The 14,612-nt window shown below is 38.4% G+C and overlaps 1 protein-coding gene across 1 annotated transcript; it reads left to right on the plus strand.

The window, feature by feature from the left end:
• Positions 1–86: 86 nt before the first annotated feature.
• On the plus strand, positions 87–7,272 carry n4bp2l2 (NEDD4 binding protein 2-like 2). Its single transcript, XM_023262885.3, has 6 exons — positions 87–186; positions 1,502–2,544; positions 2,632–2,756; positions 4,439–4,527; positions 4,602–4,678; positions 4,761–7,272. Exons 2-6 carry the CDS (start codon positions 1,502–1,504, stop codon positions 4,900–4,902), a joined length of 1,476 nt encoding a protein of 491 aa, XP_023118653.1. The 5' UTR covers positions 87–186; the 3' UTR covers positions 4,903–7,272.
• The last annotated feature ends 7,340 nt before the right edge of the window (positions 7,273–14,612 follow it).

The following is a 14,612-nucleotide window of genomic DNA, read 5'->3' on the forward strand; positions in this document are numbered from 1 at the left end:
CTGTCTCGCTGCAGTCCTGCTGGTGGCGCTGTCGGGCTCATCAGAAAAAGTCCGTCCGCCGTAAATGAGAAGAAGAAGAATGACGTAATTTCCGTAAACAGAAGGCAACTGCAATGTGGAAGATCAGCGCCGGGTGTTAGGTTAATGTCGCTTTTGACTTTCATTTATGCTTTCTGAATGTGAACGGTAAGCACTCATAAATAGCGACTGTACTCTTTATTGTTACGCTGAGGTAGAAAGTTATTTATTTACTTGTATTTCGTTTTAATTCATCGTCATGAGGTGGTGACACTTTAGCTAACGGTTAACAGTTGACTGTATGTTCAGTTTCGGTCTCGGTATATTAATACATTCAGTGAACTCGGTGACATCCTGAAAATAATAATAATACAAAAACATTTTGTACTCTCGGATACACACTTTAGTGTATCAACTCGTTGAACTACTCACTGAAATTTTACACCGAAGTCGCGGTAATAAGTGTTTATTAGTTCTAAGTGGTTGTGTATATTCACGGTTATCTCAGTCATGGTAATCCTAACAAGCTTCAGGAGAAGGCAACTGGACGTTTCTTTTTGGGTACTGAAAACGTTTGATATCTCATTCAAGAGGCTTTTTAGTTCTAACGTAAAGATGGCGAGTCCCGGATAGATGGTGTCACCCACAAATCAGATGACTAATGGCCCATAAACGACCCCAGACTCAAATTCTTTATACACCGATCAGCCACAACATTATGACCACTGACAGGTGAAGTGAATTACATAGATCATCTTGTTACAGTGCAACATTCTGAGGAACCTTGAGTCCTGACATGCATGTGGATGTTTGAGATGTACCACCCACCTAAACATTGCAGGTGAAGCAACCCCCAACCTCCCATGGCAAAAGCAGTCCTTGATGCCCATTGCCGCCCTCAGCACGACAATGCACCCCGACACACCACAAAAAATGCTCAGGAGTGGCCCGGGGGAACATGACAAAGCTAAGCTGTTAACTTGGCTGCGACACTCCCCAGATCTAAATGTTATTGAGAATCTGTGGGATGTGCTCAGATAAGCCTGATCTAGGTAGGTCCCACCCTGCAACCCACCATCCCAGTGCCACAGGACATCCCCAGAGGTCCTGTGTCCCTGCCCCACTGGGTCAGAGGAGCTTTAGCAGCATAAAGAGGACCAACACGGTATTAGGCAGGTGGTCGTAATGTTATGCCTGATCGGTGTTAGTAGCAGATAAGCAGTGTTGCATGTATCTGTTTACAGATGACTATTTCAGTTTAACATAGATTACTTCCTTCATTACACTTTCATACCATCTGTCTGGTCTCAAAAGAGTCAGCTACAACTGAAGACGCCGTTCAACTGAGCAGTGAAATGTCTTTAAGAACCAAAAGCAGAAATCAACCTTCCTTCTACCTAGACAGGGAGTTGCTCTTTACTGAAGCTCTTTTTATTTTTCTGGCTGTCCAGAGTACTAACTGTTCTTATCTGTTTTCATGCAGATGTCTCAGACTGAACTCTCCTGTACGACGTCTAATGTCATAGCAAACCCTTGTCAGGGTGCATGTGCTGGAGACTGTAGAGATGACTGCAGTAGTCCGAACACCAGTAAGAGGGACCGTGTGTTAAAGGAGGTAGGACTCACCAGCACAGCATTCATTGGTCCAGCATTTCCTCCACCAGCTACCCAAGTCAAGTCTGATATTGAGGATTCACTGAGTGAATTTTACAAAGAGCTTGGGAAGATTGATACACTGGACGGTGCTAATGGTAACTCAGTGAAACAAGATGAAGGTTTTGTACAACCACTCATACCTCCTGAAATGCCTACAAGCAAAGAGACTCAGGATGTGCCCAAGGAGAAAATTCAAAGCACAAGAAACTCAGATGTCACGGAAATAGATGGCTACCAGAAAAGTAGTGGAAGGAAACAGTCATCCTGGTCTCACTGGTATCAAAATGAACCATACTACCCCAGAAGACCGAGGCCAGGTTTAGACCTGAGCTCTGGTAACGCTGTTTCAAACCAAAACCAGTGGCACAATTGTCCACCACTGAACAGGCCACCTAACCCAACATTTCACAGACCCCCGTTACCTCATCGACCACCCCCACCTGCATTCCCAAATCAACAAAATGCTCCACCGCATCTGAATCCTAGCTTTAGCAGTTCAGGCTTGACAAACCAGTATCAAAACAAGTTGCATTTTCCAACATATTCCCACTTCCCACCACCCAGTGTATGCAGTCCTCCCTCTTGGGGGTTTCACAGAGATTCTCCACATCACTTTGACAGGGACAAACAAGATTGCAGCTATGATGCACTTGTAGATAATGGAACTGATAGGTGGTCTAGAGATAGAAAGGAAGAATGCTCTCACTTTGATGAAGAATATGAGAGGCAGCAGGGATTTGACTCCGAAAATGAAGCGTGGGAGCGACATCATCACTACGAGCCCCGTGAGGGTCGTCATACATACCACTCAGCTTTGGTGCTAATCTTAATGAGGGGATTACCAGGATCTGGAAAATCAACACTGGCCAGGTAATCTTGAGTTTCATAAATGTGCTTATTGTCCATTTAAGTTTGTTCTTACCTGAAATGTGTGCTGTGTAAACAACTGTCTTGCAGGGAGTTGCTCTCCACTGGTCCTAGTGGCATCATTTTGAGCACAGATGACTACTTTGCATACAATGATGGCTACCAGTATGAGCCGGGCCTTCTTGGAAAGGCGCATGAATGGAACCAGGGCAGAGGTATTGTCTGCTTAAATGCTCGTTGAAGTTCAATGTCATGTAAAAAGTTTGCAGCAACCACTAAAGCATTTTTGTTAGGACGGTTTTTACTGGTTTCTTCACATTAAGGGTGTTTTCAGACATACAGTTGAAGACAAAATTATTAGCCCCCCTATGAATTTTTTTTTCCCCAAAAAAATTCCCAAGTGCTGGTAAACGGATCAAGAAATTTTTAGCAGAGTTTTTCCAAACATCCTGGTTTTATTTGGATGCTTACATTATTTTACTTTGCACACAGAAACAAAGTTATTTAACAAAACACAAAAACTACCAGGGTTAAAATTATTAGCCCCCTTGATGCTAATAGACAGTTGTATATCCTTTTTGCTGGACAACAGCTTGCAGTCATTTGTTGTAGTGTGTACCTAGTCTCTGACATCTCCTGAGGAATCCCAGCCCATTCTTCTTTGGTAAATCTGTCAGGCTCTTCCAGATTTGATAGTGTTTTGACATGGACCCTGGTCTTCAGATGGCCCCACAGATTTTCAGTGGGATTCACATCAGGGCTTTGTGCAGGCTAGTTAGTAATGTTCACTCTGGTCTTTGGTCTTTGTTCTAGCATGTTTAGACACATCTCTCACAAATTTTCTTTGCAGAGTCTTTGAAATCTTTTGCTTCCTACCTCTGCCAGACTTATTCTGTACTTTGTGGCTCTCTTTGAATTTCTTGATGACACTTCTCACTCCACTTCTTGACACTTGGAAACGCTGTGATAACTTAGTTTACCCATCTCCTGCTTTGTAAGCATCAACAATTCTTTTTCTCAAGTCTAAAGTGATTTCTTTTGTTTTTGGCATGAAGCTTTCTCAAGTGACAGCTCAGATCATTAGTGAAGTTTTTATACTGTGTGTAAAGTGAATGATGACCCTCATTTTTAACTTGACTGATTATTTATTTATTTATTTATTTATTTGGTAGGGACAGTGCACATTAATGAATGCCCATTTATTCAGAAATGGGCGTAAATATGCCGGATAATAGCACAATGCTAATTTACATCTGTAGTCCCTAAGAAAAAAAGACACAACAGTGAAACATAAAACAATAAGTCACAATAAAAGCACACTGCAAAAAGTACACAAGGAAAACATAACAGTGAAACATACAATAAAACATAGGACAATGGATCACAATAAAAGGTCAATAGGTCGCAATAAAAAGACAATATGTCACAATCAAAAGTAAGTAGATCGCAAAAAAAAAAAAGCAAGCTGTGAGCATTACAAAGTTAAAGCACATGATTGTACAACAGTGGTTTGTGCTTTGGCTCAATAAAAAGTTGATGTCCTAAAGGGCCTAATAATATTGACCCTTGTAATTTTTCATTTTTGAAAAAATATTCTGTTATTGTGTGCAAAAACAATTCTTTTATGCTTACTGAAGAAAACTAGTATGTTTAGAAGTACTATGTTAAATGTCCTCTGTTGTTTTAAAAATGCACCTGGGAAAATTGTGAAAAAAACAGTGAAATTTCATAGCGTGGCTAATAATTTTGTCTTCAATTGTATATTAGTACCAGCTGCTGTGTTGTGGTTGTCCACCGGTTAAGCTTGAAATGTTGAAAAGCTGACTTTGTAGTTAATGAAATGCTTGTTTGAAGCAATTTAGATTTTCTTTACAAAATGTTCTTTTGTGTGTTTCAGCTAAAGATGCTCTGCATGATGGCCGGTCTCCCATTATTATTGATAATACAAACATCCAAGCCTGGGAAATGAAGCCATATGTCAAAATGGTAAGTGTTACATATTCATTCATATGTAGTAGTTAGTATTTTGTTTTTCAAAGATCCTCTTAAATTTTCAATAGGCCTTGGAAAGAGGATACAAAGTGGACTTTTGTGAGCCTGACACCAGATGGAAATTCGATCCTTACGAGCTGGAGAAGTATGATTTTTCAAATTATCATATGTACGTGCTCTTGCAGAATTTGAAAAATATTAATACTATCGCCTTGCTGTCCCTCCAGGAGGAACAAGCATGGTGTTCCTCATGAGAAGATTGCGAAGATGTTGGATCGTTTTTCATTTCCCGTATCGGTAGACATTGTCATGAGTTCACAAGAACCACCTCATGTGCACCAGAGACATCACCCGAGCAGCCACAGGTGATGAGGAAAAGCAAGATTTCCATTCGTTTTTACAGGGACCAAACAGCCAAATCATTTGCCTTGAACAATTTTATACTGGTGTAAATATTGTTCGCTTCTGTTTATACAGAATTTTTAATATATTCTTTTTTTATTGTACATTAATATAAAAACAGAAGAGATTTATTTTCTGACTAAGCTTTAATTACTTTGACGTGTAATATCTTTCATAGGCAATGAAAACAACAGTATTTTTGTATTTTGCTGTTTGTGTGTTCAGTCCAAGATGCAACAACACGGAAAACTAGAAGGTTGTCCCTGACTGCCTCGTGTCATCTTCCTGTCTGAAGTGATTACCAGTTAGTTGTTAACAGTTTTTGGCATCTTCTGATTTCCTGAAATCCCCTGAAAATATCCAGTTCTGTTGCGATGAACCCAAACTTTCATTTTCAATTGCACACAAAAAGCCAGTTTTCAGTCTTCTTCCAGGAAGTGACTAATACCTTCTAGTGCCAAATTTCATTTTAATCAGCATGAAATTGATTCAGTTTATTTAACTCCTGACCTCAGCACTCAGGAAATTAGTTGTTTAAGGAGGTTTCCATGCAGATTAACTGTATCTGAGGAGATACTGTTGTGTATACTCTTGTGAGGTCTATATGGTGGCAAGTTATTTTCTTCCACAAAAATAGTTTACAGCGGTAATATTTTATCAGATAATAGTATAGTTGTGTGACAGCTAGGGAAAAAAAGCTTAAGTACTTTCTCGAATTGGACCGTTTCCAATTTTTTTTGCTTTCCAAATGAACAGTTGAAGAGGTCTTTCTTGTTGTAATTCTCCTGTTCGTACCAGCCCCTTCTAATCTGTTTTCAGTTCAAGTGATGGTGAACTAAACCCACAGTTGTCAAACTACCTAAAACTAATTTCACACCTCAACAATCAAAGTGGAACAAAGGAACTGGACTCTGCTTAATACAAAAGTCTGTCTTTGTGTTTCCCTGTTGAGCTGCAGAGAAAGGATAATAACAAAAAGTATGGAAAAGACTGTGACTGGAGGATCATCACTTGATTTGTTTACTGCAGACTGTTAGAACTCCTGTTAGCTTCACTTAAACATTTGAATATATTTTTGCACAGATAAAGCACAGGATTTTATGGGATCACTTACATTGAAATCCGTATAAACATATGGAAGGATTACACTAACTGTCAGTGTTAGGATGGAAAGTAATAAAATTAATTTATGGACTGAAGTGTGAAAGTGAAGCAATAACACATTTACAAGTAGTTCAGAAAACTCATAAACTGTTTTATTCTGGCATGTACGGAATTTCTCATGAGAACATTTGGTCATAACAGAATAACCTCTGTGATCCCGCAGCAAATTACTGCAGTAAACCAGTGTATAGAGACCTTCAAACATCTCATATCAATAACAGTGAGTGTGCTGAGGTCTTTGTCTAATAGCATTCATTGCTGCGTCTCACAGGAAATCACATTTTGCCTTTCTGTTCCCCCCGGTGTTCATTAAAGCAGCACACAAAGGTCCTTTATTGTTGACTTGATGCTTTGTTTTTCCAGTCGGAGTTGTTTTTCTCTGGACCTCAGCCTGTTTTTCTGTTTGGAATTCTACATGTTGCTAGTGTGTAGTTTTTAAGGAAATACCACATAAGACAAGCGTTTTATTAGGGAAAAGGTAGTAATTTTCTGCAGAGCTTTGTGTGACAGATCTGGGTTAACTTTCTTGTTCTCTGCTTTACATTATGCACACTCCACTTGAGCGTGTTTAAAAATAGCTCACTGACAATTGGAAGCGCATAAACTAAGATTTTTTCAGTATGTGCTGGCATTGGCTAAGAGAAGATGATCAGCAAAAGCTTAAAATACCAACATGGGTGGTGGACAAAACAGGAACATTTGACAATAACAACTCAGAAGTAAATGTGAGTTTTGTGATGTATTGTTGGTCATTTTAAGGTTCTAGCTTGTTACGTTGTCATGTTCTCTCAGTTCACGATATTTAGGGTCTGTTTGTGATCACTTATCTTTTTTGTCACTAGCATTCTTACCTTCTCAACTGTTCTGTCCTAATTTTTTGAAATCTCTCCCAGACATGTTAACTTATTTGCCAGTGTTTGGACTGATGTTCCTCCAACCAGTCAAAGAGATTTACTTTAGTTGTTTTTCCAGTTGAACAGTCACACAGGTTTCAGTGTTCTTTAAACTTGGCTGCTGTGCTTTTTTCAATTGTTCAGTTGCTTTTATTCACTCATTAGTTGTGGAGAATGTGATGATTCTCCCAACAAATAGTTTTTTTATTATGCTAACATTGGAAATAAAGTGAATGTTTGATCATTTTCAATTAATAAACATTGTTTTCTACTTTTTCTATTTCTATGTTCTACTAAGGTATTCATTATACTGTCTTTTCCCTTGAGGATTATTAACATATAACTAACCTTATATCCACCAACAATGGAAACTTTGTCAGTGTGCTGACATATAACTGAATTCAGATCATTTGCAACAGACTAGAATCTAAAGCTCAGGCAGAAACACAAAGAGGTGCATGATGTGGGATTCTAATTTAATTGTGTCAAGCAAATATTAAATCAAAGAGGGGCGTTTTCATTTTGGCATTGTAAACACATTTTCCACAAAGTGAAATGATGGATAATGGTGAGATGATTTTCATCACAGCGATCCATCTCTGTCAATAGTCGCCATCAACTAAGAATTGGATTCATGACACAACAGTAAAAAAGCAGTTTATAATTTCCTGAGCAGAGTCACTATAACCCAGAGGGATATTAAATCGTCATTTAGATTCCTAGAATTTAATATCAAGAGAGTTTTTCATGAATTGTACTATGTGACTAATTGTAATTTTGCCAAGAAATCCTCATAAATGATTGAGTTGTTTAAATGTAGCCAACTGCAATAGTGCGATTATGGAGAGAGTAATGCAGGGATTAAAAGACAGGAATGAGGTGCTGCATCAGTCAAGGATGTTACTTTGGTTTTTTTTCCACCTGATAAAAGCTTTTTAAACAAAGAATAGACATGTTTGGTGACTGTTTTGTAGATATGAAGGCTGAGCTGTTTAGCTGGGTTTCCCTGAGATAACGACGACCTTGATTGTAGAAAATCAATGTGAAGGCAGTTTTAAAGAAATGGGTTCCCATCATGTGGGTAGAAATGCAATGAAGAGTTAGCAGTTTGAGTTATTGTTAATTCTTTAAAACATGAAGCCTTTGACGCTTTACTGGCATTTAAAACCTTGGTGCATACAGGCAGAGACAGCACCCTAAAATGAGCCAGTATGAAAGAAGAGAACTGTGACGTCCGACTGCTATTAAAGCAAAAATGAGCCTTTGATGAGAGTGATTCTTGTACTTAATTGTACCATTCACCAGTGTTCTTCATCAGTATTTAAGAATCTTTGATGGCTCCATCGCTCTTGTCTGAATATTTAATGTAGAGTACATTTTCTCTTTTCACCTTCGAGAGCACCATCATATTGTCAGCATGCAGCAGGGTGACAGCTGCCTTCCATATCTTTAAAGTAAAAGCTCTGACCTTTGAAATCATGGAGCCATTCAATGAGCAGGACCTAAAGCTTCAATCAGTACGTGAGCAGAAGCACTGACACACACTGAGGGTGGAGGCATGAACTGCAGTAGGAAACAGTTCATTTCCATAGGAAAAGAAGATTCTGTTTGCTAATAATGTAATTTTACAATAGGGGTATTTCAAACCCCTCGAGCAGGTAGTCGGTCTGAATGGCTCACACACGATTGTCACAGACAAGGCTTTCAAGGAAACCAAAGGGCTTTGATTAGAGTAAAACAAAAAGCGTCTGCTATGCAGTTTATGGAGGCAGGCTTCAATCAGTGGCTTTCTTCAAGGATGCTTAGAAAATATTTTCCAATTATTGAAAGAGAAGATGCTCTTGTTATTGTTCTGTATGCAAAATTTCAGCACCAGAAACTCCAACAAGCCTTTTTCTGATGAGCATATTGGAGGTTTTAACTGTGATTAAAATGGTTAAATTGTGTCAAGGTGAGGAGATATATACTTATATTACAACCTTTTCCATCACGACATCACTGTATCTTCTATTAGCAGTGGTCACAGGGATCTAAATTACCTCGAAAACTACTAGCAACACTAATTTGTGCGACAGTGACCCATTATGCAGCTCAACAACAGGACGTCAGAAGCAGGAAAAGTCATCATCTCAGGAGGAGCAAACAAACCGATGCTTCATCCTGGCTGCACAAAAATCACTAATCTCTAAACACTCAGCAGAAACCTGTACGTACATATGAAAAGCAAAAACTACCCTCAATGTGCATTAAATGCGATATGATTTGGTTTATGTTTTAGGATTAGCGTTGGAGGAAAGTGCAACTTGTCCTGCTGGGACTGATATTAAAAATATGCATTAAACATATAAAAGCATACATGAGATATGGTACTCAAGGGCAACAAACAATCACATCTATGCTGGAATTCTATTCTTTAGTGATTCTTGAAAGAAACCCCATTTGTGATCTGTTTGACAGTGTTCCAGTTAGAAGAACATCTATAAAGAGCAGTTCTAATTCATACGTGGACTACAGGTATAACCAGCTGACCATAACTCACCTGACATGTCATATTTCCACAACAAAAGACAGTACAGAACTAGTTTGTCATGACAAAAGTTAAGTGTCTTATGCACTCTAACAGTTTGCATAAATAGTGGCAGAATTGACTTTATTTTATCCTCTACTGCTAGCTAAATTAGTGTCTCTGCATCTCATACATGTGAGTACAGAAAGAACAGTGAAGAATGAAACTGGCTGCTTTGTTCTGCACAATTGAAAGTTTTTTTTTTTAAAGATGTTTTTCAGCAGCACTTGAACAGATGTGTGACAGATTGAGGGGTATTATTCCACATGATTCCACTGATATCGACAGGTTAATCAAAGTGTTATTAACAAGAACATTCCTATTACCAGGTACAATGCATTTAGTTCTCATAGTGTTCAGCACTACTTTATTCATTTTTTACTCGTTCAGTAATGGTTTGCAACTCAGCATGTTGATTCTCTCTCTAATACAGTTGAGTCATCAGTGTACTTGACTACGCTAGCATTTATTGAGGTCATATGGTAAATAATTCATAAAAAGTGAAAATGAAATGGGCTCCAACCAGTGGAGTTGTTAGATGTGGGAGTCCAAAGCTACAGTCTGGAAGGTTTTATGAAAACCTGGATTTTGTTTTGATTTTTTTTTGTCTTAGAAAACTCAAATGCTCAGCAGAGAAAGCAGATACATGTTTTTCGAATCAGTTATTGATTTTCGGTGCTGCCTAACTCTTAACATGCACAGCACTTTGGTCATCTGGGGTTGTTTTAAACATGCTTAATGAATAAACCTGATTAAATTTGACTCTATTACATTAATACAAATACAAGCCAATACAATGATAATGTACAAGATTTGGTACCAGGGGGACACTATGGACAATATGGGTTAAATAAAACAATAAAAAATACAACTAGTTGTAAAAGAAAAACAGATAAGAACAGAAAGGTAACAGCAAAAACACATTCAGATAAATGGAAGTTTTTCTACAACTGGCTTAAAAAACTAAAGTCACACTGATAAGACCTACCTCTCAGGAGGAAAGACAATTTCTTATAAGTGCCTCCTTTGCTGATTATGGTTCTTGTAAGAAATATAGTGTTTTTGCAGCACTGGATGCCTCCTTGCGTTGTAGTATATTGATGTACTAGTATGACAAACCAACTGGCCCAGTAGGTAAGGACTACTGCTTCAGGAAAAGAAACACACCTGAGTAATTTCTCACCTTATTTAAGTGGCGTGATCACTCTGAGATCTTCTCCAGCTAGTTTGGTTCTGATTTTATGGTTTTATTTGAACCTGTTACACTTTATATGTATTTCTGACTTCCTTGATGAGCCATTAATTACCTAAGTTTGTTATAAAATTAGCTTGCTTAACCTTTTTTTCATGTGTGATTTCTATTTTTGTAACTGACCTTTAACACAATCCTCATCCAAATAGATATATAGGTTTATTCTAGGACTGGCCAAGCTGAAAAGACATGTTTGTTTATTCTGTGTATGATGTGGAGCCCACATGGCCTTTAGTGAAGTCTTTTATCGCCAGTAGGGAGGGGGTTTCATATATTAAAATTTTCTCTATTAGATGCAGGATTTAGGTATAAGAACTATTTGTTTGTTTGCTGTAGGTTTGGACTAAGAGCAGCAGTTGTTCCCTGTTTTAGTTTCGTTTCCCTCATCTTGTTTTGCTCGAGGTTTTGCTTCAGTCGCATGTTTCATGTAAGCGCTGGGCCACTGGGTTTTCATTTCAAGAGCTTGATTGGAGGAGCCATCTGCTCACAGATCTGTTCCTCTCCTTTTTAGGTTTCAATGGCTTTTCCCAACAGGGGATGAGTCATGTGAATGCAAATTCGGGTAGAGCAGTTGTCTCAGGAGCACATCCCTGCATGCAGAGGGGTCATTGGTAGAGGTGGTAAATATATTTAAGGTACAGAAGATGGGTAAACGTCAGCTTCTAACTTCTGGTTTACTGGGAATTCGTTCAGTTAGTTAGAAATGCACAAGCAGGAAGGCCAGTTCAGGTCTGCTCCTCTGACCAGTAATGCATCTCTGCAAAGACCAAGAAACATTTTGTGCATTGTCTGATGTGGATGCAAGGAGCTGGGATCTAAATTGAAGTATTATTACACAGCTGTTGTGTCGTCTTATTGAAGCAGTTCTGCTGGTCAGTCGTGTTCCTTGTCATATGAACACAATCAATCAGAGAACATTGATTCCATTTTTTTTTCTATTTCTATTAAAAATCATATTTCTGACAGACAGACCAGGGAAGGATGATGAGATTAGAAAAGGAGATGCTGTGTGAGGAAGTGTTCTTTCTGCTTGGGCTTGCTGAAGCCTTCTCCTCCTACTATTAGAGTTTCAGCCTTCAGGGCCAACACAATGCAGCCTGTGCACTGGATTTCATTCATTCACACTGTGGCAGACAGCCTGACAGGATTGATTTTCCTTCACACATCACCATTGTTCAACAACCTCGCGGTGCATCTGACACAAGAACAGCAGATACAAACATTACTGTTGCCTCTGTACTAGCGCCACCTCTTCTACCCAGAACCCTGATCCAGCCTCTACAGCAGGGGTGTCAAACTAACTTTATTTCAGGATCCACATTCAATCCAATTTGATCTCAAGTGGGCCGGACTCGTAAAATCATAACATAAAACTGATAAATAACAACAACTCCAAATTTTTCCTTTGTTTTAGTGCAAAAAGTACATTCTGAAAATATTCACATTTAAGGAATTATCTTTCTACAAAACATTATGAACAACCTGAAATTTCTTCAGAAAAATAAATTCAATTTCAACAATATTATGCCTCAGTTTATCATTTACACATTACAAATTCCAGATCACAGTATCTACAAAGGCACAAAATCACAGGTATCTGGAACTGAACAATATAGTATTTTACTTTTTTAAAAAAAGACAACAAAATATTACAAAAATGAGATACAAACGACAAAAGCGAGAATCAAAATGACAAAAAATGAGACAAACAACATGAAACAAAACCAAAAAGTGACAAAAAAATTGACTAAAATGTTACAAAAATGGACAAACAAGACATAAAATGATGAAAGCATGAAACAAAACTACAAAAATTTTACCCAAAACAATGAATAAAGCAAAACGCAAAATGACAAAAATGAGAAACAAAACAACAAAAACATGAGACAAACGATAAAAGTCAGACAAAAAACAACAAAAACAAGACAAAATATTACAAAAATTAGAGACAAAATGACAAAAGAACAATGAGCAATCTAGTATTTTCCTTTATGACCAAAACAACTTGTCAAGGTCTAGGAATTATTTTAAATTTATACTTTTACAAATTTACAAATTGCACTTAAAGTCTTTTCTGTAACTTTTACACTTTACAAAGTCATCCTGCGGGCCGGATTGGACCCTCTGGCGGCCGGTTTTGGCCCGCGGGCCGCATATTCAGCACTCCTGCATATTTGGGGAGTTTCTTTTCAGATGCATCTTCCAGGCCTTCCTCCGATGGGACAGTCTGCTCCAAACATCATCACTTGTTTGGTGGCCTCTAACAAGATGACAATATCTCATCTTAGTGTGGTTTTCCGTGTGTCCGACTGCCAGTCTCCTGCTGAGGCCTGAGGGTTTTTGCCGCTCACCTGCTCTAACAAAATGAGGCTACTTGAATGTGAGAGAATTCATCCAAATATATTGTAAATGACAGTGTCTTGAATGTGGCCCAGCTGTTACCTATTATCTACCTCCGCTTTGCATTTTCTTTGTGCTGCCTCTGAGGAACATTTGCAGCTGCATGAGAAATAGCAATCTCCAGACTGAAGGCTGGTAAGAATCCTGTCCTCGAAACACAAACGCTGTGTAGGATGGTGCGTGACTACTAACTGATTTCACAGCTGAATAGACTTAACAGAGCAGCGGCAGAGGAACAGACAGTTGAGCAGCTGCTGACACCTTCAGCGACCCACTTTGTTTTACTGGCCAGCAGTGTGAATGTGTTTGAACTGTGTGCTGCACGGGCATGTATGATGTTAATGTAAGAATCCTGCAGCAGGAGAGAGCACGAGTGCTTGACAGTTACGATTAGTGCTTTGTAGCCACTGAATGGCAGCTGAGAATCACTGTTATTACTGCTGCTGTTAAGCATGTTAGTGGGCAAAAAGGGCAGAATAAATCAGAGCTGACACTCACGTGGGAACAACAGAAACTGGACATGACGAGCTAATATCTTGTAATCATCACATTTGTAGGCATTGAAAAGCACTGTTTAATTGTGTAGAATTTATTTCATTTTAATATTTATACATTTCATGCCTTTGCAAGTGGAAAATCAGGAAACTGCAGCTCAAGATATCACTTGTTTGAGGCTAAAGAGATAAACAGATGCTTGACAGGGCTACAAACAAACCTCCTTTTAATTAAAAAATAAAATAACTTATGTTACAGTGATGATTTCCACCATATGGGTTAAGTCCATACTGTAAATGTTCATCTTATATTTTGTTCTCAGCCTCCAGATTTAGCTCAGCAGACTTGCTTTTTTTTAATCTGTATTTTTCCTCCAGTCGCAGCCTTCAGATGCAAACAGTGAATTTAAATTGAAGGTCGTTAATCCTGATGGGAAAACGGATGAAGCAGAAAATAAAAGCTCTCGTGAGCTGTCAGAAATGGTTCACGTTGTTTATTGTGGTCGTCACGTGAGGCTGACAGCCAATAAGAGCCGAGCTCTGCGGCCGCACAGCGTGTCATCTTTTTACACACCTACGACCATCAGCTGAGTCAAGTCCTTCACAATAAGAGCAAAGAACGGCTCATACGTTCTTCAAAATAAAAGCGTCACTCTGTCTTTCTTTTTTGCAAAGAAAACTTACTTTTACTGCTGTATAGAAACAGTTAAAAATATATAAATCTGCAAGTACTGGTAAGCAAGGAAGCTAGTTCACTCATATAGCACCATATCAGATACAGTAATTAATCAAAGCTGTTTACAGGCAAACAGAAAAAATAAAACTAATAAAACACAAAATATATACATATACATATACAGCAGAATAAAAATTTAATAAAAATCGATTAATCCAAAACAGAAGAGTTA

The sequence above is a fragment of the Amphiprion ocellaris genome, chromosome 7 (assembly GCF_022539595.1).
Source record: "Amphiprion ocellaris isolate individual 3 ecotype Okinawa chromosome 7, ASM2253959v1, whole genome shotgun sequence".
Classification (NCBI taxonomy): domain Eukaryota; kingdom Metazoa; phylum Chordata; class Actinopteri; family Pomacentridae; genus Amphiprion; species Amphiprion ocellaris.